At 41.6% G+C, this 27,045-nt stretch overlaps 4 protein-coding genes across 14 annotated transcripts in view; all 4 read right to left on the minus strand.

Moving 5' to 3' along the window:
- Positions 1–208: 208 nt before the first annotated feature.
- On the minus strand, positions 209–6,690 carry arl8bb (ADP-ribosylation factor-like 8Bb). The gene is made up of 7 exons (XM_031850909.1): positions 5,251–6,690; positions 3,796–3,876; positions 3,596–3,669; positions 3,234–3,327; positions 2,809–2,876; positions 2,162–2,232; positions 209–2,059 (listed from the first exon to the last, which is right to left on the minus strand). The coding sequence occupies exons 1-7, from the start codon at positions 5,371–5,373 to the stop codon at positions 2,010–2,012; spliced, it is 561 nt and encodes a 186-aa protein (XP_031706769.1). The 5' UTR covers positions 5,374–6,690; the 3' UTR covers positions 209–2,009.
- Positions 6,691–6,793: 103 nt separating this feature from the next.
- On the minus strand, positions 6,794–12,965 carry LOC116385426 (N-acylethanolamine-hydrolyzing acid amidase). Its single transcript, XM_031850893.1, has 11 exons — positions 12,724–12,965; positions 11,261–11,422; positions 10,998–11,121; positions 10,783–10,873; positions 10,608–10,693; positions 9,477–9,649; positions 9,325–9,387; positions 9,175–9,241; positions 7,600–7,628; positions 7,185–7,254; positions 6,794–7,057 (listed from the first exon to the last, which is right to left on the minus strand). The coding sequence occupies exons 1-11, from the start codon at positions 12,900–12,902 to the stop codon at positions 7,049–7,051; spliced, it is 1,053 nt and encodes a 350-aa protein (XP_031706753.1). The 5' UTR covers positions 12,903–12,965; the 3' UTR covers positions 6,794–7,048.
- A 4,447-nt stretch (positions 12,966–17,412) lies between these two features.
- bhlhe40 (basic helix-loop-helix family, member e40) lies at positions 17,413–21,057 on the minus strand. The gene is made up of 5 exons (XM_031847244.1): positions 20,561–21,057; positions 20,382–20,445; positions 20,193–20,300; positions 19,683–19,806; positions 17,413–19,504 (listed from the first exon to the last, which is right to left on the minus strand). Exons 1-5 carry the CDS (start codon positions 20,617–20,619, stop codon positions 18,660–18,662), a joined length of 1,200 nt encoding a protein of 399 aa, XP_031703104.1. The 5' UTR covers positions 20,620–21,057; the 3' UTR covers positions 17,413–18,659.
- A 3,139-nt stretch (positions 21,058–24,196) lies between these two features.
- Positions 24,197–27,045, minus strand: part of itpr1b (inositol 1,4,5-trisphosphate receptor, type 1b) — an 85,069-nt gene continuing 82,220 nt past the window's right edge. For all 11 annotated transcript variants that reach the window (XM_031853061.1, XM_031853030.1, XM_031852996.1 and 8 more), the window contains one exon: positions 24,197–25,491. In XM_031853061.1, coding sequence (XP_031708921.1) covers positions 25,405–25,491 — 87 coding nt within the window. In that variant the 3' untranslated portion in view covers positions 24,197–25,404. The remainder of the gene's footprint in view (positions 25,492–27,045) is intronic.

Below are 27,045 nucleotides of genomic sequence, written 5' to 3' on the forward strand. Positions count from 1 at the left end.
CATTGCCCAACAAGAAGCACTGCATTAAAAGAAAAAGGGGGCAAAAGCAGGTTTATTGTGCACCAAAAGAGAACTTCAGGTTAAGAGTTTTCAGTCTGTAGAGACTTTCAAGCTCCCATCCTTTACCATTTATTATCCTTCCAAAGTCCTCTGCTTCCACCTAGTGGGAACTATCTACAATACATTGACCACTGGATGCCACACTTGAAAACCTTAAAAATAAAAACAAATTTATTAGCAATCGGGGGGGCTAATGCATGACATCTACAGAAGCATTTGTTGGAATAACAATGCAAAATCTTATTTACAAAGTCTGCAATTGAATGTGAATAGGTTCAGCACATGCACATACAAATTGCAAATAGGCTATATTATCATTACACAGGTAAAAGCTTCCCCCAAAATAACCCACAGTTACCCACATTTTAAAGCCCCTCACTGCTGCTGTGGTCCCAACAATCGACATTTAGGATTACTACGATCACCGACAGATGCAGAACATTGTGTGTGTGTGTGTGTGTGTAGAAAAAATGACAGTAAAATGCAGAAGCCATGTAGGTCTACATAGAGCATTGTAGCAGTTATCAGCAACACTCAGGCACAGAAAACAAAAAAAACCAAAATGCTTAAATTGATCAAGATGCACTGGCCAAGCAAGGGGCGGATTAATATACAGTGACACCGTGAGGAATAAGTCCCGTCGCTGAAAGGAAATTACACGTCAATCGCCTTTTGAGGAGACTGCGTCGTCCTCCGGCTGCTATGGCTTCTACAAAAAGACATCAGGATTCAGACACGGGCGTGTGTGGGCAAGTGGCAATGCATTTATGACATCAAGCGACGCGTTGAACTAATGGATTGTCTTCTGTTCTCCGTGTTGCTCAGTCATCACGACTAACACTGGCTTTCTGTTATCCAACCCGAACAAAATAGGGATTATCTAACAAGACACTTTGGGAACACCATCGCTGTGTTCAGACAATATTCTTAAAAATCACTCAACAACCTGAGAACGGCAAGAAAGAGTTTCGAGCTACATTAAAGTGTCACAGGCTACAGGTGAAACCGCATTCACATAACCCATCAACTAAGAAAAAAACACAACTGTAACATTTTCTCATTCACCACTTCATTCCATTGTTAGTACAGTACTGTCTTTTCTCAGACATCACAAAGCATTTGTGGGATTACAAAACATAAAATGAGATTGTTGGAGGGGGGGGTGGCGTTAAGAGTAATCAGGGGATGTCTGCTGCGTCTGGACTAAGTGTTGTGTAATAGTGGGTTAGAAGTGGCATTGGGCAATAACTGGTTGGAACGCTCCCTTAGTCAAAGGCACTTTAGACTCTGCTGACCCATGTTAGGATTTTGCCTCAGACAAAAACAAACACTCACATTCTTCCCTGCTATTCATCTTTACGTTATGTGTAAACTTTGACTTAAGTCACATAATAAAATAGATACTTCCAGCTAAATAAAAAGGCAGGCAACATTGCAAAGATCTCATCGGGAATTTACGGTTTTAGCACAAGCTACCATCGTCATTTGGCAAATAACTGTTAAAAACTACAATCGCAACCTCGTAAACACCAACGGGACGGATGTCTACATGTGGGATTAGGAGGAGGTCCGTCCTGGTGTCGCTGGGGGACGGCACACTGCAACATCATTAGATTGTTGTGTCAAAAGGAACAGAAACCATTTAAAGAAAAGAAAGAAACTCAGACAGATCATGTTCATAGTGACCAGCGATAAGGCATGATGGGAATGAATTCCACCTTTTAGCAAAGTACTGAAACAACTCTTCAAGACTCCGGATAGCTGGGGGTGGCGTAGTGCTGTACAGGGGGCTACACATCTATGGTAGTGTACTGGGTGGTGCAGGTTGGTGACGGTAGTGAGCAGATAGCTGGAATACTTTCACAGAGGCAGTGGAAAGGATGGCTGTCGAGGACCCATGACCGTTAGGGGGGCTGAGGCCAGAGCTGCGACGAGGGAGGGCTTCAATTTCAGCTCCTCCGTGACTTTGAATGCTGGATGAGCCACTGCAGCGTGATATCTGCAGAGGGAGGGATAGTACGTCATTTCTGTGAGCTCAGCAGGCCCACATATCACTAAACATTTGTATGTGGAATCATTTAAACTGTGATCTGCTCCTTGCCTATATTGTTCTTCTCTTTGCAGGAGACGGAATAGCAGCAGATCTCTCGGTCCTGAATGCCGGATAGATTCCTGGAAAAGGAAAGAAGGAAACATGAAACCTCCAAGTACGCATTAGAGTCTTATGTTTAAGTGGATAAACTTTACTAGCACATGCAGTGAAATGCAGTTAAAACAGAGCAGTTTTGCAATGCAGTAGACCACACAAAAGACAGGATTAGCATTTGATTGGGTGTATTTTAGCCTGTACTGATCCATTAAACGGCCCAAAATTGACCCTAAGTTGTATTTAGAGTAAAATTACAGCTGTTGATACAATGATTCACCTTCACTTTATGGCCAGAAGTCTGCGGTCTCTTTCCAGATCTATGGGCATTAATATGTTGCTTCCAACATTCTTCTGGGAAGGCTTTTCATAAAATAAATGATTTAAGTATTTTAGATTTCCCATAGTTAGTTTTGGTCATGCTGTGTATAATTCAATGTATTGGAAATGCCCGATGTCATAACTTTTGGATCACCACCGGGATACTCCCGACACCGATTCACCGTGCAGTCATCATGACACTGGGATACTTTACATCTGAGCAAAGTCCTGACGTTTGTGCAGGATTATCAACAAACATACTGAGGTTTTGAGTGCCTCACATTTTTTCAATGAGCTGCTTCTCATCGAGTGCGTTGGGTAGGTCTCGTTTGTTGCCCAGTACTAGAACCTGAAATGTTAGAGAAAAAAAAAAAAGGCTCAGCACAGTAATGCATCAGCATCATCCCAGTGTGATCACACAGAATCCTTACTGTTAGGATACAATAACGTGTGTGGCGTCAGGTTACAGCACCTATCCATTTAGCACATCAAAGCCCGTCGAATCAATTAGCCCGTCAGCTCAGATATTGAAAACTCATTAAAGAGAATCCAGGCCTGGGCTCAAATTACCACTTTGTGTTTCATCAAGCCTGCGTCACTGCAACCCATCAGTTACTTATGAGTTTAATCCCCGCTTGTGATCAGAGTCGCTACGCAGAAATCATGAGGTTTTTTTTGGGCTAAAGACCACAAGTGTTCCTCTTACGGGAATTCCTTGTAGCTGTGGTTTGTCTAACAGGTTGTGCAGTTCATTTCTGGAAGCTTCTATCTTCTCTTGGTCTGCTGCATCCACCATGTAACTGCAAAGGGGGAAAAATAAAAAGACTTAGAGTTTGGTAACACTAAAATACCTGTTTCACTGAATCAAAAACCAAATATTTAACCTCTTACGACAAAGTTTGTAATGACACAAATATGAAATACGTATTACACATATTGAATGAGCAGAGTATTGCATCAGTGTGTGTGTGTGATGGTCGTTCTGTTTTTCAGGATCCCAGGAAGCCAAATAGTAAACGTGTGGTCACGAAGGCCACCTGCCGTACGTGGTGGTGTCCCCAAACTTACACAATAGCATTGACTCCTCTACAGTAGCGCTCCCACATGCTTCTGAAGCGAGGCTGTCCCCCTATGTCCCATATCTGAGGCAAGGAAGCACAGAACAGAATCAAAAATACAGTCTTACGGGAGACAAAAGCCGGTTTAAAACAGAATTTAAATAGAAACGGTGAATGCATCCAGCTGGATGTTTCGGCTCATTAGCTTACCTTTATTGTCACATTGCCTTTAGTGACCTTCCGCATGTTGAAACCGACCGTGGGAATCATGTCCTCACTGAACTGGCCTGACTGCACGAGACACAAAGGGCCGCACGTTAGTGATTACTGCAACTAGCAAGTGAAATATGAGGTGATGAAATGGTTACAAATATTCACATTACTTACGCACTGTACAAAGCCAGTGTCTCTACATCACCAAAATAAAAACATGTCCCCGTTTATTTACGTCTGTGTAGTTTATTCGTATTCAGCAGTCGCATGAAAAAGCTTAGCTGAAGTGAATGATTTTGGTTAAAACAATACCTAATCAGCTGCTTGTTGTCCTTTTACTCCACGAATCACTGTTAAGATGATGGCATGTACACATCAGCATACATCAGCCTTCAACTGCGCTTTGTAACTTAACATTCCACAGGCTTAATGTGCCGTACAAGGCATTTTATCCTAAAAGTGGGGTCGCTCTACTGTAAAGCCAACGGGGTCGGCTTTGATAAGAAAAATGCAGAAATTCAATAATAACTTTGGCTCTATGGCTCATACACCAGTCCAAAGGTCCCACAGAGTGAAGGAGAGGGCAGTTTTGTTTGTTTTTCTAACCTAATCACCAGACATGACCACAACAGATTCAGAAGAATACAAATTGTAGTCTTGAGATGAATCCAGGAGAGGAGGAGCCGACAGTACTGTGAACTACAACTGGACCTCCTAAGACTACAGAGTGATCTGTCACCTAGATACACGGACGTAAACAACAGTGGACTACAGAATCTAACCCTTCACCACATACACACCAAAGGTTGTGGCGAGCTAGACATGAAAACAAAGTGGTCAAACAAAGAGGGAAATCGTCATTTAAAAAAAACCAATACAGTGCTAGCTATAGGACAACGTGCCATAAATGTAAACTTAACAACAGAGGAAGGGATGAAGAATAAACAGGACCCGATGACATTAACGCATTTAATTATGCAAATTTTGGCATAAAATCGTATATTACACGCATATACTATATATCTAATCAAGCCATATTTATAATCTGTTCATAATAACATAGATAACTAGCTGACAGCTATTATGGCTCCAGGCCTTGGTCGCGAGATGACAAGAGTGTTTACAAAGTTAGCTCGTGGCAACAACATGTCGATGTTGTGACACACCGGCAGCTTTTCTTTTTTTTTTTTTTTTTTTTTTTTAAACAAAGCTCCGACAACTCCGTTCACATGACCGGTTTCATAAGTATGCGCACAGTCATACCAACAACTTCGTCACTCTAGCTACAGCCAAACAGCTAGTCACTGTCACCAGCGCTCCAGCTGTGCCCAATGTTTGGAACAATAACGTGAATGTTGCAGCGAATATATTTTACTCGTAACATATGAAAAGATAAACCTCTAACGTGAGCCTGGGCCCCAACACTGACACTGCTTGTTTAGCTTTACTTACTGCGATCACATTGACGAATGTGGTTTTTCCGGAGTACTGAAGTCCCACCAGTGTGAGCTCCATCTCCTCTTTCCAGAAGATGGACCGGAACCAGTCCAGAAGCCTGTTCATGAGGGCCAGCATCTTGGATGACAAGGTGGTCGCAGTGCTTCTGTAGTCGTCTGGACGTGAGCTTGGCTGGCTGGCTAGCTAGCAGCAGTCTACACAGGAAGTAGCTTTGCTGCTTTGTCATATCATGTGATCACACTGAACTAGTGCTGCTGGTCCCGCGCATGGACGGAAGGTGCACGCGTGCCTGCTGAGAAGTTCATGCACCTCACGGGAGCGCGCGCAATGAAAGCGGAAGTTGACTGATATTCAGTCACTTTACTTTAGAGAGGACGCGTTTATGTTTTTAGACGGTTACTAACCTTCAGGGTTCTCCGAGTAGCTCGCAACTCAATCAGGTGTCTGGACAGCAAAGGCTTCAACACAGGACAACACACAAACGGGTCAAAGACTAAACAAAAGGCCTATATAGTCAATGTAGAACAGGTGTTCTTATTGGATAATTGATTGAGTAGGATTTCAAATCTATTGGACAATGGATCCAAAGGTGGGCTTTGCCAGAGTCAATGTCCAAGTGCCACACCCACTGCTGATTAGTAATTGTTCATTTACTAATTCCACACTGTAAACATACTCTGTTACAAGTAAAAGTCCTGCAATGAAAACTTAAAGTAAAAGGTATTTCAATAAAAGTCAAAGTGCTCAATACAGATAAAAATGTTATACAATTACAATTATTATTACTCGTGTTTTAATGTAAAACCAGGGTTTTACTGTTAGTTGGTTGAGGCGAAGAACATTTTGAGCTGTTTTGAGCAAATTACAATGCTAACTTTCACAACCAATATCCAAATTTAGTTTCGAAACCATTCTCCGTAAGTGTCATATATTGGAAACATTGTGTGTATAAGTGGCAGTGCGCTTTTGGTTTTGGAACTCCGCATTTTACTTTGGGAAGTCAGCGCAATGTAACTTTACTTTCAACTTCCCAATCTAGTATGCTAACATTCAAAAGCTATACTTTTACATCCAAAACCAATATGAAAATGATGCTTTCATTGTGCACCATGTCAGCTTCAATTTGGAAAGTATTATCCATTGGTGTAACTTCATTATTAGGAAACGCATCTGTGCATAAACAGCAGTATCGTTTTGGTTATTTAAGCTAGCTAAGCTTACTCGTGAGCTCCTTATTTGTGAAAACAAATCTTGTATAATCTGCATGGCTAATTTGACCATGAGCCCGCTCAAGTGAATTAGTAAAACAAATGGCCTTCACAAAGAGGAAAATGTGAACCACAAAGAACAGTCAGTAACTCCAATAAGCTTACCAGAGAAATGGTTTACCTGAGACCCGAATAGGCTCAATTACCATAGTACTTGTAGGCCTGTCCTGGTGTACCAGACAGGCCTTTCCATCCTTGTTTATTCCAACTCGTGCCGTTTGTCAGTGTCATTAAGAAAGTCTGTGTCACTCAACACTTCTTCAGCTGACTCCAGATGGTAGCAATCAAGTAAACATTTTTATTAAGCTTGACATATAAATTCCAGTTACAAAAGGTGACAAAAATGATCGGAGCAATTTTTATTAGCGACAGAAAAGCACTGTCACCCTCACAATGCTTGAGTCCAATGACCTTCTAATCGTTGATTATTCAATCTCCACGTGATCGTGAATCTACAGGTGACCATGTTGGATGGACACTGCAGTAAAAATCTGTGCGGTGTCGAGCGCTCAAGGCTTGTCAGTTTAGCAGCCCTTGAAAGAGATGAGTGAGAGAGGGCCTCATTTTCAGTGAGACATCACCACTTCATTGCTTAATATTAATATATGTGAGACAAACAAACAGATGCATTTAAGATGTAGTTGTGAAAGATGAAATTACCTGCGGCCTTATAAGTGTGTTGTACTTCTCGGGGGCTGCTCCACTCATTATTGTTGTGTAAACCGTACCTCTGGGGATTATCAACATACAAGACATTAGATACCATCAAATATCATGCAATGTATAAACTATAACAACAAGCTATGTAAAGCTTCCTTGAAAATATAACCGTAAAAAATAGGCATGTCATAATCATTAATGCGCCCAAAATATAAAACCCTCAATGTATTCACAGGAACTCGGCAGTTGCTGTTCTATATCGTACTTGCTATGTGCTGAAGCCTGGTGTCAAACAAAGGCCGATTGACATTATTGGTGGTATGCACACAGCTAACCCATCTCAGCAACATGAACAGTCATGTGACTCCTTGAAACAAAACATTTGAGCGTAATGGACGGAAAAAGTTCTCCTCACCCATTACACACCGGATACAGCGACAGAACCTATAAGGAAAGACAAGATTGTAAAATGTGCTGCACGCGATATTTCCCAGCATCATGTGTACTTTGGTCCCCTGAAGTATTGATGTATTAGTGCAGGGATTCCCAAAGTGTGGTGCTGCCTCCAGGGGGTGCGCGAGAGGAAAAATGTAATGGTGGTCTAATGGTGTAATAATTGATATTAGATATAATTTTAAAAAATGTAAGTGGGATTTTTCACAAAAACATGAATTATAAAAATTCCCTTTGTAACATTTAAATTTAAAAACTTACAATTTAATAAATAAATGCACTTCAGCTCCTGCCGCCAGACTGTCTTTTACATACACACTAGCTAGCCTAGCTTGTGCAGCTATAACGTCAGCTAACAGCAACGTTCATGCAAATATGCTAAACTGGCTGAAATCGGGGAAACTGTCAGGTGGGACATCTGAAGCTATCAGTCATAAAAGAGGAGAGGGACAGAGAGAGAGAGAGAGAGGAATCGGAGGCGAGAGGAACGGAGAGGTGCGTTGGGGAGAGACCGGAAGAAGAAATCGAGCAGGAGTCAGAGAAAGATGAGACGGAGGAGACCGAAAAGGAGGAAGGGATAGCACAGACAAATCGGGAGCACATAGGCCCATTGCGGAGTCAAGGTGAAAAAAAAGAGGAAACGAGGATGAGCATCAGACTGGGAAAAAAAAGAGGAAATATGATGAAAATGATCTGTGTCTGGGCTTCACTTGGATTGGCAAGATTGCCCAAAGCCACAGTGCGTGGTGTGCAGTGAGGTTCTGGCTAACAGCTGTCTGAAGCCCTCTTATTTACGTCGCCACCTGTACACCAAGCATGCCAGTGCAAGTCAAAAGCCCCTTACATTTTTTATATCAAAATTGGAGGAGTTACAAAACAGCCAAAAACAACTGCAGTCTCATTCATGTGTTGGGTCTACAAAAAACGCACTGCGGGCTTCATCTCTGGTCAGTTACAGAATAGCAAGAAAGGGGCTACCTCACACAATCGCCGAAGACGTGTGCTTACCAGCTGCCAAAGAGATGGTGGAATGTATGATTGGAGAGAGTAACTTTATTGTAATTCGATTCAGATTAATGTAACCGCTATGTATGGTTAATTGTGAATTAAATGTGATGCAATCTGCCTCTGAGCCTGTGCGTGTGTCCTCGCCATCCTTATTGCTCTTTCAAAGTGACGCCTTGTGTAACTGAAATGTATTGAAACGTTGTTGCAGTGTTTCAGGGCGTTTTCACACCCGTAGTTCGTTTGCTTTGTTCCGATTCAGGGATTAATATGATACAATGTTGCAGTTGCCCCTTTGTTCGGTTTGTGTTCACACTGCAACATTTAACAGCGGACTAAATCTTGTAAACAAACACCACGCGCGAGCAAACTGTTCTCTCATTGGTCCGATTGTTATGCGGCTATAAATAGGCTCTGTTGATTTTTTTTTTTTTAAGGTGTGGGGGATTGGGGGTGCGTGAACCCAGTTGGGATGTAGAAGGGGGTGCGTGGCCTAAAAAGTTTGGGAACCGCTGTATTAGTGCATACTTGCCTGATAAAGGGTCTCCATGTTGATGTGATCTTGGCCGGTAGCATTTAGTGCTTTGTTGGCTGCGTCTCTACAAAATGAATACATAACAAGAGCATAATAGCAGCGACAGCAACGATATCGGGCAAGTATTCATCGTGCGTAATGACTCACCTTCGGTGATCCCTCGCTGGTGGCGGGAGCCAGTGGTCAAAGTTTGTCTCCACTCTGTACCATCTAAAACGGGAACGCACCATTTTTATGTTTCGGGTTCGGTTGTGCAGTCACACTGAACACACACTGCTAATCAACAGATTCTTGCCTACCTTCCAGTCAGGGGTTCCAGCGGCCAGATATCAGCGGGGCCCATTCGGTCTCTGGTGATGACGACCCCTTCTCTTGCTCGCACTCCACCCACGATGAAATACACCCCGGTGATGAGGGGAATCTTGGAGAGATGCATTACGGCATCAAGAAAGTCCTCTGCTTTCTCCAGTGTCTGTAAAGGTTACACACAACCAGACTGTGTCCAAAAATCATTCACTCATTCACTACTCCCTACACACTATGTATAAGGCTCTATGTAGAGGACTATATAGTGAGCAATATACATCGGTAAAATAAAGAACAACACTACTCGCGTCACTTAAAAACCTATTTTTATAAGTTTGCTTTCACAGGCTTTGTGGCCTGAATTTTTCACTTGTATCTGTAAACAAACTCTCTTAACTTTTATTTGAACGATTATTCTAATTATCTTATAATACTTATTGTAGTTTTTTCTCATTTGTTGCTTCTTTGCTCAATGTTGTTTAACTTTTAAACCATTTGAAATTGTTTTTATCCTTGTTTGTCTGCCATTTGTAACCTTTGTTTTGAAATATGCTTCATAAATAAGGTTTGTTATTATTATTATTGTGCTTATTATTGCGCCGTTAATAACGTCATTGCTGTCAGCAAATAAAACGTGCCAGATCAACGTCGGATTGTAGCTTAACCATAATAAATACTGACATGCATTTTTGCAATAAATACATACTGTAAGCTATTTTGTTGAGTTGCCACTTATCAAAATGCTCTGAGTGAATTTAAGTTCCCGTTGGATAGCAGTGATGCAACGTTTAATGTATGTCTAGGGCTTTTATTGTGAAAGGTAAAAAACGGAAGGAGCAAAGTGGTATGCACTGCCATTGTGAATGTGGGGGCAATATGTGTATTTTCACAAATAAATAAATAGAGAGTACCTTGTGGCTGTTTGTGCCATGGAATTATTTTCACACAACAAGTCATGAATTTGTTTCAATTGCGCTTTTCTTTCTCATCTCGTCCGTCCTCAACAAAATGGCGAACTTACTATAGTGAGTAGTCGTAGTAGTGAAGACGCAGCCATAGTAAAAGTTTCAGTTCCTCATCCAGTAAACTTTCTCACACTTACTTCGGTAACATACTGTACTCACCTCCCTCACCAGCCAGCTGACTGGGGATCTCCGGAAAATGAAAGCCGACACCACATTCTTCCACCAGTTATACCAGTGTTCACTGCCTGATGATCACAAACGCACACATGAAAACAAAAAGGAACAATGAAATCTGAATTTTGCAACATTTCTGGACAAAGAAGTGAGGTCTTACCTCTCTGGTCGCCAGAGATGGTAAACTTGTTAGGACTCTGTCCCGTCCACAGGCCAATGTATCCAGCAAATGAAGTCCCACGGTACGCCACCTAATTGGGTGTGTCAAAAAAAAACAACATACAGAATTGTATCACCTCATCATGACAAAATAAAATTGTAATATAACTTCAGGAGGTACAACAGTTATAAGTGCTGTGTGTGTGCATACTGTACCTCTCCATTCTTGAGGAATATTACATCCATAGTCAGATTCCTCAGAACAGGATGTGGATAATCAAGGTTCCTGCCGTGGTACACGTGCCCATTTTTGTCCTGAGCTACGATGCTAGTACAAAATCTAGGAATGCACAAAGGTTGTTCGCATGCATGAGAAGGCGTTCGCGTTTAATCCAGCGTACCTGTAAGGCATTGTAAACCCCTGCATTGTACACACGTTTCTATTATAAAGGTGTAATTGGGTTTAAAATCACACATACGCAGATATTTCATAGGCAAAGTTGAGAATTATGACATCTGAAATGCTTCCCAGGTGTGAGGCCAAGCCACGGATCTCCCCCGCATACGGCTGAGGAATGAACTTTTCCAGGTCCTTCACCAAAGGTGCAACTGCATGATGAAGCCATTTCGGAACTGTAGTGCTAACAACAACAAAAAAAGAAGAAAACATGTTTATGTCAGCACTGGAAGATAAACACAATAACACACAATAACACACAATAACACAATGCAGAAGTTAGGTCACTGCTGAGTCAAGGCTGCCATAATTTAATCAATATTAAGTGAATATAAAGAAAATATAATGTTAGCATGTTTCTACCAGAATAATTTTCTAATATTTGTGGGTCCTTATATAAATCACTAGGTCCTAAAAGTTGTAAAATGCACTAATAGCCGAATCCAGAGTTATTTGTCTCCCTCAGTTCATGAGAATGAACCCGAGATCGAGGCTGCTCTATGGGCCAAATAATGAGTTTGGAGTGATGCCAAAGATACTCTATTACAAAACATAACATTAGGCATTACAAGCTTCACCAATGGTTTGAAATGGTGTACACTTCCTGTCTCCTAACTGGGCGTGGTTAACCCAGTAGTTTTACGAAAATCAGTTAGCTAGGGCGTTCGCAAACTTTAGTTGCCGGATCTGGCGAGAGAGTGTTGCTGAGGCTGAGAAAATACTCTTTTAGTGTCACAATGTCCGGACGATGTGTGGCTTGTGAAAATGGGTCCAATATGTACTTTGGTGACTATAGAGCGAAGGAATCGGTCATAATTTATGTTCCCGTTAACTTCTCCCAAAGAGTAAATAGACCCAGGACCTGCAGTTAGTCTCCTAAAAGGGGTGTGGCAGTGGTGGACTCTGTCTCCTTCCTATGGTGTCTCTGGTAAAGTCACAGCTACAAGTTGTTCGTCTTTACTTTACTTTCCTGTAACTTTTACAATATTAGTATTTATTTATGTTCCTTAAAAGGACACATGAAGAACATTAAAGAAAATATCTATCTTTCAGGACCTTCAGCCCTGCTCAGAGGCCGTCCTTATAATAACCCTACTTCAACACAATTCAGATGGTTGGTGTCACAACACCAGTTTGTTTTTCTCATAAATGTATAACTTTGTAAATGTGTTATTTTTTGCTTGCAATTTTGCAACTTTAATCTCAGAGATTTATTTAAATTGACCTATAATGGCTCTAATGCTCCGTAGTACTCCTCTGTTAACTAACAATGTTTATAATTTGATCCTGACAAACTTAATTTCAACAGCCTCCTCGTGAATCATCAATACGTTAATTATGCACCGAGTCACTCGCTGCTAATTAGTAGCGAGTGACTCGGCGCATAACTAACCCTAAGGTTCTGCAACACGTGATACACGTTGAGCATTACATCGTAATAAACAACCTACTTGCGAGAGATTAAACAAAAAGTAGTTATCTTACTCGATAACCTCCGCGGCGGCTTTCCTCAGGTAGTCTACGTCAAAGACTTTGACCAGAGGGTTCCATCGCACCTCTGGATCTTCATCCAGGCTGATGTTCACTGTGGGGGGGGCGACCTGTGCCCGGCACGAGACCACCGCGAGTCCGAGCAGCAGCACCGCAGCCCGCATCATAATCATCGCGTCTGGTTCCAGTCCGAGCCAGGCTGAGCCAGGCGGAGACACTGCCGCCGGAGACGTGCCTGTCAGACTTCCGATGTGAGTTTTTCAAATTAAGAGCTGGTTAATAGACAGGTTATAAAAAACCGAGCTTCCGCAAACTAATGGCTTTTGGCTTTATAATGACAGTAATCAGTATGAGAATGAATTATGAGATAAATGAAGAAAAATGCTTGAGAAGAACAGCGAAAAAGCAACACGTTGTACCCAAAGTATCAAAAGTAGACTACTCTTAATGTAGAATGGTCCCTGTCAGTGTTATGTCATTGCATCTTTGTTATTAATGCATTATGTGAGCAGTACTGTAATGCTGGTCGAGGTAAAGCTACTTTTACTGCTTCATTTAATGTTGGGGAGTTAAATCTATAAAAATGCCACATGTTTCATGAACTGATAGTGAAATATTCCTGTGAAAAGTCACACATAAATGTAGCTGTTAAATAAATGTACTGGTTGAGTAAAAAGACGGGTAAAACAGTTGAGTACAAGTATCTCAAACCTGTACATGACATCGAGTAAATGTAGTCACTTACCCCTCACTAAATAGCTGATGATGTACTTTTCTTGCTCCACTTGTGGAACTTGATAAGTCGTTCCAAACAGGAAGTCCATACAATAAATCAGGGTAACTGTTGACAGACGAACTCTTTGGTTTGGTGTCAACATATTGATACTTTTTGGTATTCTGCATGTCACATTTGATGAGTCACGGTGGTGTCATTCTGGTGGGTTATGTTTTGCCGTGGCCTATATATTTTAAGCAGTGATGAAACAGCAAATATTGGATATATATCTGGATGAAGGACAGGGGAATTTTAAACTGTGCTCTTTGGAATAATGATTTGATTGTAGAATACTTTGGACTCGGGCCCCCAGTGTTCACTGCCTGATGATCACAAACACACACATACAGACATGAAAACAAAAAGGACCAATAACACCTGAAGATTGCAATATAATTGTATAATACACATTGCGCATAATGAATAATGAAACATCTGTGAGAGGTAACTGGGCTAAAGTACACTTTTATTCTAATAGAAATCCGACTGGAAACCTTATTGTTCTTGCCAGTGGAATGGAGTAATGCTGGTTGGCTCTAATCTGCCAAACAGGATTGTTGTCTTTGTGACCAAGTGATGCACTTTTCATGTCTACGCGCCCTGTAATGGTGAGTGTGAGCGGTGTGGTGTGTGTCCAGCTTCTAGTAGTAGTAAGAAAGGGAAACATTTTATATTATGACTGCATGAGGCTGGTGTAAACATGGACAGGTGACCTTTATTCCCTGCTTGGTAGATCACCTACTGGGAACTTGCCCTGCCGCACCCACCGGGGCACTGTGGAAACCACCAGCTACTTGAATGAAAGTGCAGTTGAACCTGCTAAATTATTGTTGCATTGTTCATGCAAAGTTTCTGTGTTTCTTATGATTTATTTATCAAATAACAAGCAAGCAAACGAAAGAACAAACAAATTGTGCCTATCGCTGCCTCTCCTGCTCATGTTAAAAAAACAAAAGCCTACCCTGGCCCCGGTGCATGCTGGTCCTATACCTGCCCACTCATAAACATAACTGCAGGTGCCCATAGTGTTACCCAATGCATAGACAAAACGAAAGTATATGCTAATTATGCAAAGAAATGAATTAATAAATACACCAAACAACTAATTAGACTAAACGAAAAAAACAACAATTTTTTTTTTTTAAAAGCTACCCAAATCAGAAAATCTAACCCAGTTCCTTAGTGTCCAGCTGCTCCTCCTCCTCAACAGTACACGTACACACACACACACACACACACACACACACACACACACAAACACACAGCTGACAGTGTCATGTGAACTGATCATTTTGTCTTTGGTGACCAGAAAATTGAAATGCATGGGAATGTGTTATCTGAGGCCTCATTTGGCCAGACAACGCCTCGGGGTCCTCCAGGAAGAGCTGTAAAGTGTTGCTGGGGAGAGGGAACCATGAGAACCAGCCGTTAACAAGTGGAAAAAGGATAATGGACGGATGGACAGTTTAAAGTTTAGAGTTTAAACTTCTGGTGTCGTATATAGGACAACATAAAATAGTCCTATCTGCAATTGTGTGAACTAGAAACTGAGCAGTCACACTTTTTTTATGAATAATAAAACAGCGCGACAAGCAGAGTTATCAGAATTGAAATGAGCTAACACCAGTAACGTATTGTCTTTGCAAGGTGCAACTTGATACAGCTTCTTCTGAAAGCCTCTTAACCTCAGTCTCCATGTGGCTGCATGAAAGGATGCTGTTCAACCTTTTCTTTAAGGTCATCCTGATCTTTGATAAGCCCCCCCCCCCCACACACACACACACCACCAATGCCTCCCTCACAGTGCCCACTCTGTTCCCTGCAACAACAGCCACGGAGGCCGAATCATCGCACTCACTTAGCTCCACGGCCACCGTGTCCTTTGTGACACCACGTTTTCAAGTTAGACATTTATCCGCTTGCATCTCAATAACAAGGTCATTCATTTATGTGTTTCTTGAAAGCCGGTCTTTATCTCGTGTTCAACCTTTTTTTTTTCACACTGGTGTCAGTGTTTTCTGCCGTAGCCGTCAGCGGTTGCCACCTCAGGCGGCGAGGGCCCATTCTGCCTCGGCTCAATCATCAATTGCCTTCCAGTAAATTCATTTCGATAGGATGGTGAACCGATTGAAGATGACATAACAAAACAATATGAATAAAGAGATTCATTCAAAATCTTTTTTGCTCCTGTGGGATTTTAACTTAGTTTATTTTTGGTCAACGGTAAGAATAGAGTTTAATCACATGAAGTCAAATACTGTTCAGTAGTTCTAAACCCATAGCAATTTATTTGGCCACTTGGGGGCAGCAGGAACAAGTTGTAAACATAACATAATGTCATTTTGTTTGTCATATTACACTGTAAAAGTTGATAGGGGGGATTTGCTAGCAGACAGTTGCTACTTTTTTTTTTTTACATCTAGCTCACTATACAAGCAACATTAGCTTTGATTTGGGTCATTTCCACTCTGGTCAGGTTTCAATCAGCTCATGATATAAAATAAATACTAAATGCTCCACTGTGTTCACCAGCTGGCTGACAACATTTGTCGTTTTGCTGCCGAAGAGGTAGTGTACTTAAAACCAAAACAATGAACTGAAAGAAGCTGAGAGGAACTACAGTGTTGGGTGATAATAGATAATTCACATTGTGAATATAGACATTTTCATTAAAAGCGACTTTCCGGATTCATTTTCTCTTCAAACTCTACACTTTGTTAACACACAGGATAAAATGACAGGCTTGATATTGTAATGAGGGGTTTCACACCGACAGTTGTATATTTCTATGACATTGTTACTGACGTAGTCTCAGTTGGGGTTCCTGAAGGCAGCATGTAAGGAGGATTCATACTTTGGTGTGACGCACTAATTCCACGAGGTGGCGCTGGTACTGTATTTTTTAGCACACCGGCACCGTCAACAGGCCTGTGTTGGAATCACTTCACTGGTCTGCTGACCAAATTACAAAATACTGTTGTGATTCCAAGAAAAGAAAAAAAAAAAAGCCATTTCCACATTTCTCAGGGAGGCATGGTGGGTGGAGAGCAAAGGATAACGGCCTTTTCATTGTCACTATTACGACAACTACAGCAGTGTTACCGCCCAGGAAACAGACACCCAAACACAGCAGAAGGTCGGGGGGGGGGGGGGGGAACTGGTATTCCATGTTATTAAATCTGAAAGTAAATCAAAGTCCTTTCTCCCACAACCTCAAATACCATTTCTATGCTCTGTGGTGTCAAGTTGCCAGACACATTTTCTGCTCCTACTCAGCACGCTTTCAGTATTGTTACAGCGGCTGCCATACAATACATAATCCTTATGAACTGTATGGGAGAGAATTGACTAAACCACAAATTAATATACAGATAAATCAGTGAATGTGTAGTTTAATGTCTACATTTTTGCAGAAAACCAAAACCTTATGTCTTGTTTAGAAATCAATAATGTAGATTACATTATAAGTTTTTATTTGTGTATAATATTCAGGACAGTATTTAGAAAGCAAACTAAAGCCCATAGTCCAAATTGTGATGTGCTTAACGTTGTACTGTTAAAGACTTAAGATTTTAAAATGTAAACAAAAAACAATCAACTTTCCAAATTGAATTTCTTAGAAAGGGTTTAGAATTTGAAATGTTTACAGCCCGTAATCTAAAACGTGATTTACAGAGGCAGCACTGCTTTATGGGTTATGTAAGTGTTATGTAAGTGTGTGTTGTTCTGAGGAGCTGTCAGGTTGTCTGGCTGCAACACGTGCAAGCCGTCAGGCACTGAAACCAAAATTCCACGGGGTGGGAGGAGGAAAAAAAAAAAGCTTTATTAATATTTTAATATATATATCAATAATACTTTATATACAAAATATGTACAACAAACAACCTTTTGTTACATTTCAAAATAAAAATCCCAAGTACCTCTCTCTATACAAAACTATTGTTTTTCTTTGAACTTTACATTCACTCTCTTTGCCACGGACACGACATTTAAAGCAAAAATACATTGAAACACCTGCCATGGTTTGTGTGTGTGTGTGTGTGTGTGTGTGTCTGCGTTACGCGAGTAAAGGCAACAGCATGAGCTAAGATCAGGCCTTAACTTGACTGGGAATTTGCGGACGAGATGCAAATCTGGTTGAGCATGACGCTGTATGCTGCACACCTTTGTGTTGGCACACAGCAAAAGGACTGCCTCAACCTTCATCTACCTGGTCGCGATGCGAATACACTCAGCGGGTCACGTATCAAAAATAGAGATGTACGAGTAGTATAAGCAAAAAAAAAAATATTACAAGACATTACTTCACGGGGGACTCCATCTAGATGCACAAATAGTCATGAGTCACAAATTAAATCGTTTAAAAAAAAAAAAAAAAGCGCGCACGGCCACAACACTTTTTTAAAAATAGATGTGAGTGGCACACCTCGTACAGTGACAACACCCTGAATTATTAGAACACCGGGAGCGCTGTCCATTTGGCCTCAAGGTAATTGAGGGATCATGGGAGCAAGTGCCTCTTGTGACGCTCTCTCGTGAACATTTTCTTTTTTGGTAACATTCTTGTCTAAACAATGGTTTTGTTTCAGCTACAGGAAACACTTGAAGTAGATCCTCCATTCACAGATCCACAGCAGGTCAAGAATAATTCAAGCAGCATCTACAAGGGGCTTTTGTTCAATCTTTACATTCAATACAGAGTGGTGTGTGTGTGCAAAACAGTAGGTCCAAATCATTTTTTTTTGGGGGGGGGGGGGCTTATCTGTGCCTTACATTCTGTGTTTACCTCTGACATTCAACACCGAGTGCAGAGAAGCTCACTGACAAACAAACAAAAATAAAACACCGCTCTAGATCTCTTTGCGCGCTCATCGTCTTTGAACTGATCTTCTTCAGTGTTTCAGAGCCGTGCGACAGGTGATCTCTGCGCCTTCGTGTGGGCACTCCGGGTCGCCCCTAAAAGTCCGGTTTCAGTGTGTGAGGAGCCGATGATAGACAACGGTGACCCCTTTTGGGGTCGTTGCCAGGGTCAATGTTCTGATGGGCCAAACAACGGCTGTGGTTTGAAGGGATACCAGTGCGTTTGTGGGGTTGTTGTTTTCTTTTTAACCGCATCAACATTCAGAGGGCAAGATTCCAACAGAAACACATCTGCTCAGTCTTTGGTTTCCAGGTTCAACGGGGGAACCTGCTTTAAAGCTTTGTGCAGGGCAGGGGAGTCCATGGGGTTCTGGTAGGATGCTGGAGACCCTGCCCTCGGGGACATCACCAGAGATGAGGGAGACGTCTCCTGGGGCCCGTTCGCTGCAGAGCCGCTCATGCCCGGGTACATAACAGGCATGCCCCCGTGGTACCAGCGTTTGTCCAGCATGGGCAGATAGGCCGCAGCCGCCGCCGCAGCAGCGGCGGGAGGGAGGAGGTAGAAGGGGAGGCAAAACGGGGCCTGGTTGGGGGAGAAGCTCATGTAGCTGCCAGGGCCTCCTGCCACGTGACTGGAGAGAATCTCGTCCTCTGAGGAGTCAGACTTCGACTTCTTGGCCCGAGGCTCACCGCCCTCCTGCTTGATGGCACCGGCCGTCGCCTCGGACGCGGCGCACCTGCGCTCCCCCTCCTTCGCGTGGCTCTCTGACCACTGGGCTTTCTCATGCTCTCCCCCATAGCCGCTGTCAGTGTCCGTGTCACTGCCGCTCTGCTCCCCCGCCACGTGGGGGTAAGTCCTTTGAATGACGGGGACACAGTTCTTGGCCGAGCCCTCGGACGTCCTCTTGAGCTCTCCGGCGGGCTGCTTCTTCGGGTTCTCCGAAGCTTGAGGGACGGACTCGTCCGCGCTGCTCTGATGATGCAGGACTTCAGCCGCGACCTTTTGGATGTGGCTGATGACGTGGGAGGGAGTCAGGTCCCTGCTGCTTTCTTGGCTGGTCAGATAGTGGAGGACCTCCTTCGCACACAAGTGAAAGCCGGAGCGGAACATCTCCTCACTGCTCTCACCTCCATGGTCACCTGGTCGATCAGAACCACACGGTTAAAATGAATCTTCACAGCACAATTTTCTTTGAAGTAGCTCTGATAGAGGCAACAGATCGCTCAGTGGACGACAGCTGTTTGTAATTTTACACACACACACACACACACACACAGACACACACACACACACACACACACACAACATCAAACTCACCAATCTGCAGGTCGTTCTGTAGCGCCATGATCTTCTGCTGTTGCTGCTCCAGGATGCCACTTAGGGCTTTCACATGCTTGAGAGTGAGTTCCAGCACCACAGCTTTCTCCAAATGACCCAGCGTCTAAAACAGGAAGACCTTCGATAAGCATGTTGATCTTTCTTATGTAACACATTCTGCAGCTGAACAGAGGACAAATCACCGAACACCCGGGGAGTCAAGCAATCCGCACACAAAAAGACAAGAACTCTCGACAAATAATTTTAAAAAAAAATCTAAAACCTTGTTAGAATTTAAAAAGATTTACCTTTTAATTTTAAAAAAAAATTACAAGATTACAAGGGGAAAAAAATAACTCTAAAAATGCAAAACTTTTTTTATTCTTTAAGACTCCGAAAACTCAATCCAGAAAAAAGGCTGGAGCAAACAAAACTGCTCAGCAGAACCATGTGGCGTGTCCAATTCCCTGTCTGTAAGCAGACATGAAATACGTAGAAGATAAGACTCACCGTAAGCTTGAGGTGCTCGGGCAACAAATCCTTCAGCTGGGCAATGCATTCGTTGATTCTGTCGCGTCTTTTCTTTTCGATCAGTCGGTGTGGCAACTTGTACGTCTCCTGGAGGGGGTAGAACATATGGTCAGTGAAATCCAGGCTGCTCGGTTGAAACCAGGAATTAGAATTTGGACTTGAATTTACCTTGCTGTCATCCCCGCGCTTCATGCCCCTCCTGGGTTTGTACACATACATGGAGAAATCGATTCTTTGGAGACAAGATGGAATTAGTTAGACTTCAGTTTGGTAAGGCTTCAGTATAAAACGCGTCATGTAGTTAGAATATAATAGAAACAGAATACAATAGAAAATGTTCCTTTTACCCTTGCATGTCAGCTATATCCAGTGATGGTGGTGGTTGCCCGCTGGTAATCCTCTCCATGTTACTCAACTGTGAATCCCGAAGAAACGAGTTGGAGAAAAAAAACCTTCAAAACGTTCCAAATGTATCTCTGCGGTCGCACTTCAAACCCGAAGAAATAAAATCACACACACACAAAAAAAATAATAATAAAGAACAATAATATCTCCTGTTATCCAGTGTGTGCGTGTGCGTTCCCGCTGTGAGCTGGAGTTTGGGCAGTGCGCAGTGTTGTCACCCTGAAGGTCCGGACTCGGTAGTAGGTCTGGGGAGGATCCGCGCCCGGCTGAGTGTGTGAGAGATCTGGGTGGGTTTTTGACTACGTGTTAAATAAACCCTGTGACTGCAGGCACGTCTCTCGGCTGGAGACAGACTCGACACCGTCACATGAGCCTCACGTGTTGGACGGCGCTTTCAACTCCTCACCCTCCCCGCACAACACGCGCACGCACGCACGCACACACACACACACACACCACCCCCTCCCCTCCCCTCCCCCGCGCCCTGCTGCTGCTGCTTGAGTACAACCCATTTCTGTAGTACTCCTCCACTGGGGCCGAGTCCCGTGTACCACCATGCTCCTCCGGCTCTCGGGGCAAAACCGTGTTCGCGGAGCTGACCGTGTTTACAAAGAGAGAAAGTAGAGCGGCAGCTCCCCCGTGGACAGACAAGAAGCGGTGAAATATTAATCCGCAAACTGCAAATATGGCAGCCTTTCTATTACATTCTAATATTAATAACTGAAAACACTGTAGCTTCCAGAGTGACGTAGCCTATGACAATATTTTTTCAATATATATATATATATATATATATATATATATATATATATAGTGCACATATATAAGTGCATATTACTTATATTTATATAAGTAATATATATATATATATTTTTAGCATATATCATTAGCTTAAGGCCTGTATGTTAACAGCAACACAGTAATAGCCTACCATACGAGATCCGAAAAAGTCTGATCAGGTCACACTTTGTTTCCCCACCATGTTAGTTTTATTAAGATAAAAACCAGCCCATAGCCTACAACTACAACAACAATAACAACAACAATAATAATAATAATTATTATTATTATTATAATCTTAGAATATTTTCAATGATTTGCTCTGCTATAAATACTTAAAATAGCGTTTACACATTTTGAAAAAAAAGCGTCGACACATTTGAACTATTTTAATTATAATATGTAGTATATTCTAATTACAATAATTAAAATGTGTCAAAGCTATACTGTGTATATATATATATATATATATATATATATATATATATATATATATATATATATATACACACACACAGTATACATACATACGTGGTGTCCTATAATAAATGTCAGTGTTTCAATGCGGCCAACAAGGCAATCATTTCTACTTTCATAATATTTTTTTTTTTGCCTGGCATGTGTCACGCGTCAAGGAAGGACACCGTGTAATTTCACACTGTACCCGCTCGCTGTGTGGCACGTGCACCTGCAGCGGGACACTGTCGCCGTGGCGGAGCGTTTTGTTTTCCTTTTTATACCGATAGTATTAAAACCTGCCTCTACCCACCAGCGGGGCTGTCACGTTGAGCTCCTCATGGTTCGGTGAGAGAGCCGAGGAGCAGATCCCTGCCGGTGACGTCAGGCGCGCAGACAAGCCGAGGGTTCCCGATTGGTCGCTCGGCTCCTCCCTCCGACGTCCTGAAGCAGACTAAAGATAGAAGCAGGCTGCAAAACAACTGAGCGCCAGGCAGGAAACGAGGGAGCGGAAAAAGGAGTCAACATTTGATCGAAATCCTGATAAGATCTTGAAAATTATGAAACAGTTCACTCTTCTTTCTGCTTTTGTTGTTCTGGCCAAATCAATCACACAGCTATAACATCTGGCCAAATCAATCACACAAATATAACATCTGGCCAAATCAATCACACAAATATAACATCTGGCCAAATCAATCACACAACTATAACATCTGGCCAAATCAATCACACAACTATAACATCTGGCCAAATCAATCACACAAATATAACATCTGGCCAAATCAATCACACAGCTATAACATCTGGCCAAATCAATCACACAGCTATAACACTGTTACCGTTTCTTTGTTGTTTGGTTAAATCTTTGCACTACTGTTTAGTTAGTTAATTTAATATTCTATTTCATTGTATATATTGTGATTTTTTATATCTAATATTGTTACTCTGTTATTTAATTTACCTGTACCATAACCATCTTATCCATCTATCTAATAGAAAAAAATATCGATGTCGTCAGGGGGGCTTGCTCTTCCAGTGTTTTTTTTCTCCATCATAGACCTATAAGTACCATTACAGGTTTTATTTAAATATGAAATGATACACGTAAATGTAACATGTTGACATATTGCATACATTACTATGGTACTGTTGCAGGTGTTTTCTGAGCTATTCCATGCCATCGTTCATCATCAGGCCACTGCATCTAAAAAGATTTTGTCCCCAATATTGAGTGGTGGACAAAGTATTCAAGTCATGAGTAAAAGTAATAATACCACACACACAAATTACATATATATATATATCTTTTTTTAATGAAATAAATTTCAATAAAAGTAAAAGTCCTGCATTCAAAGTGTATTAGCAACTGAATGTAGCCTAGGCCTTCCTAAAACCTAAAAGTGCAAAATGGCTCGTCAGTGGAGGAACAATGTTTATGTCACAGAGTAGAGTTATGAAGTACTGATAATGGAAATACTCAAGTACAAGGAGGCCTAGCTCAAATCAAGGTATACTTAAGTACTATATAGTAAATTGTTACTTTCCACTACTACATACTCACTTATGTTGTTGCTGTAAAGAAAAATGGCCTTTTATCGACTACATCAAAGATTCAAATGAGGACACCGTTGGTTCTATTCAATGTTCTCTGCTGAAGCCCGACTCACGAGTGAAGCTCCGTTGTTGCTCTGATTCACTCTACATTTCAAGCTGCAATAAGTTTGTGAGTGACATTATAGTTATGAGCAGATTTGTTCTGACTCAGTGTTGTTTAAAATGTAAGCCCGTGGAGGATATGTGCAAGTTTGAAGAAAGTCATAAAGTCATGAACTGATCTTTGGCGACCCGCCGATTAGCAGCATATGCGTACGGCTACTTCAGTTTTAGTCTGACTCAACACTAAACACTTGACTCCAGCTGTAAGGCAGATCAGCATCAGCTCATCTAAAGACGAGTAAAGCTTGATAAATACTCTGCATAATTAATACATTAATAGATATATGATATTTTAAATCCGCCTGCTTACACACATTCCACTTGCACTGCAGACATATGGTGGTTTCATTGACACACGTTTCCAGTTGACAGAGGTAGTTTCTCTGAAAGCCAACCAGATTAATTCAGGACACGGTCTAGTTTTATTTCCTGAAGTGGAAACCGCTGGCTGAAATTCCTGTATTTGACTGGCAGAACATATTGTATATTGTCCACCGGTGGCATTTATAGTTGTGACTAAAACATTCTGATCTGGGTGAAAATCTACGAGGGTGTATAAACGGACCGAGGCAATAAACGTCCTATAAAAATCACCTTAAACAACAAACAAACACAACATGAAGTAAAGGATAATTACATCAATTTTAATAAATAATTCTACTTTAATATACAAATTGACAGTGCTTAGATTTTTAGTTAATCTTAACATTCATGGGTAACAGTTGTTTTTCTCCAACTCATTTTTCTATACAAAAGCAAAGATATGCAACAAACTTTATGTAAACATAGTAGTCCCTAAAAAAAAAAAAAGAAAAAAGGAGAACATTGTAACAGAAGCATGAAAAGCAACTAAAACATTTCAGTTAAAATGAACATGAAAGTTAGTGCCTCTGCACGAGCAGCAAACAGTTGTCAGACTTTAAACAAAGACAAAAGAAAACAGGCACAAATGGAACATGTTTGCTGCAAAACAGGAAATTATGCTAATGACGTTTATTACAATAACAGACTCCTGAGCAGATTGTAATAGCATGAGTGATACTGAATCAATTACACATTCTAAACGTCCTTTAGAACCCAATTAAATAAGAAAGCAGATTGATAATAAAACAAGTCAGCACTGAGACATTGGATTTGCACAGGTAAAAGAAAACTATCTGTATATATTGCCATCACACAACATACTATCTCTATGGAGAAATTTAAAAAAAAAGTAAAATTGAGAAGGCCAGCTTATTAAATATTATCTCTATATTTGCGTAAGTAAAGACAACCAACTACTCCCTATTTCATCCGGAGACAGTAAAGTACAAACAGAGAAATTGGCCCACGCTTTTAAATAAGACATGACTGATGGAGCTTAAATCCACACACCAATGAGGTTGCATATTTAAGTAAATATATTGCACGACAACATACAAAAATAAGACATTTAATACCGCTTGTTATGCCAGAAATATAAATAAAAAACATTCAAATAAAACAAATGCGACTAATTCCTCCTGTCCAGTCAGCTTCATCGTGTTTCAAGTTCAACCAGTAAAGGCCATGTGTTGAGAAATCCAATTTTTTTTTTTTTTTTTACGTAGAAAACATTTGGCACCAATTCCAAACCGGACTGAACCGAACGAGGTGGGGCAGAGCTACACATCGCCTTATGACTACTTATGTTACAGTGTTTCCCTACCGTTACCAATTACACTCAGTGCAGTATACATTATGTGCAATCTCTGAGGGAGGAACGCACACGCACACACACACACACACACACACCGTCCGTCCACACGGCTGCTGCTGTGAGCTGCTTCAGGGGCCCGCGTCACCCGACCCCCTATGCAGGCTGCTGGGGGTTGGCGTTCATGTGCTGAGGGTGTCCCAGCAGGCCAATCCGCTGCTTCTGCTTCCTCTGTTCTGTCATCTGAAGAGCACAAAAAAAGAAATTTAAAAAAATCATTCCACCTGTAGCTCTGTTGGCGCGCACGTCTTCCTCCACAGAATATGCTGGATAGTCTTCATCGATTTATTCCCTCACATCGCTTTACAGAAACTACCAAATGCCGCAAAACAAACTCTGCACAGCACTGAATTTAAAAAAAAAAAAAAAAAAAAAAAAAAAAAAAAAAAAAAAAAAAAAAAGGGAATCTTTTGAAAATCCAGCCCGGCTCGTCATCCACATTGCCGCCGCGTCCTGTGCCGAAAGCAGAACACAAACTACTAATACTGAAACTCAGCCAAAAGAAATTTCAGAGTTCAAGCAAAGACCGTGAGTCATAACACAGGCGCTAACCTTTACAGCAGCAGGAGCAAGATGGGCTTTTCTGCTAAGAATCGACTTTATTTAACACGAGGGAGCGATTTGCACCTCGACACTGAAACACAACAGTAACAGTGAAAAGACAAAGCGGTCGTGTGATGAGTGTTCCAGGAGAAATAATTCTGCGCAGAATAAAAATACCATTAAGACGCACCAAGTGGACAGTCTAAACTCAGTTAGCAGCAGCGTGCTGGCCTTATTTTTCTCACATTTTAATCGTCAAATTATGCCAACTTCACAGAGAATGCTTGTGCTCTACTCTGAATGGAAGCCAATTTCTTCCTGAGAAGGATGAGAATTGACACGTTTTCCACATGCAGTCGCAGTTTCTGAACCGTTTCTTGATAAAAATAAGTGAAAACAGGCCGGACACACACATGTTGGAGTTTGGGCTGAAAATGTGACCGGTGCTACGGTGCCCTTCACAGCTTGCAGCAACACGATAATCATTTCCCTCCTGTCTGGGTCAAAATGTCTCGGTGACATTCACTTCCTCACAGATAGTTCTCATTTCAAGGGTAAAGACATGTTTACAATTCTGTTTACTAGAAAGGGTGGATTGCAAGCAATTGTGCAATCCACCCAACATCAGCAGATTGTATTCCAACACGACTTAGAAGCACTAAGTGTTTTTTTTAATCTCACAGAATACGTGTCTAATGTAAGGCCATTGTTTTGAAGAAAATCTCTTTTTTAGTACTGTGCTCTTCTACATATTGAGAAAGGCTTTATCCAGCAAACCAATATAAAGACCAATTAAAGCTGCGAGCCGCATTGATCGGGCCCTCGCAACTTCACTCACGTCGAGGGTACTAGCAGGACTCTGGCCATGCATTTCTGTGACCATCATACACTGCGTGCACGAGTTAGATGATATTTCCTGCGTCGACCAGCAGCGTAGCAAGATCATGTTGCCAGGTCTTAAGCCTCAAATATTTTGAGTGTACCTCCGATACAATCATAAATGTAAGCCTGTTAAGATGATTAAGAAAATAAATGTGTGTGAATGCGCTTCAGTGTTTGTAACATAACAGACTGTCAGTTTACTGGGATGGGGTTCAACTCCCTGCAGTGTCCTGCTGATTGTATTTGGACTTACATGAAAGTTAACAAAATAGTAGTGCCATTTGCTTTTACTTGAACACTTTAATTTAACAC

The sequence above is a fragment of the Anarrhichthys ocellatus genome, unplaced genomic scaffold, assembly GCF_004355925.1.
Source record: "Anarrhichthys ocellatus isolate YVR2014 unplaced genomic scaffold, GSC_Weel_1.0 scaffold1, whole genome shotgun sequence".
Taxonomy (NCBI): Eukaryota; Metazoa; Chordata; class Actinopteri; order Perciformes; family Anarhichadidae; genus Anarrhichthys; species Anarrhichthys ocellatus.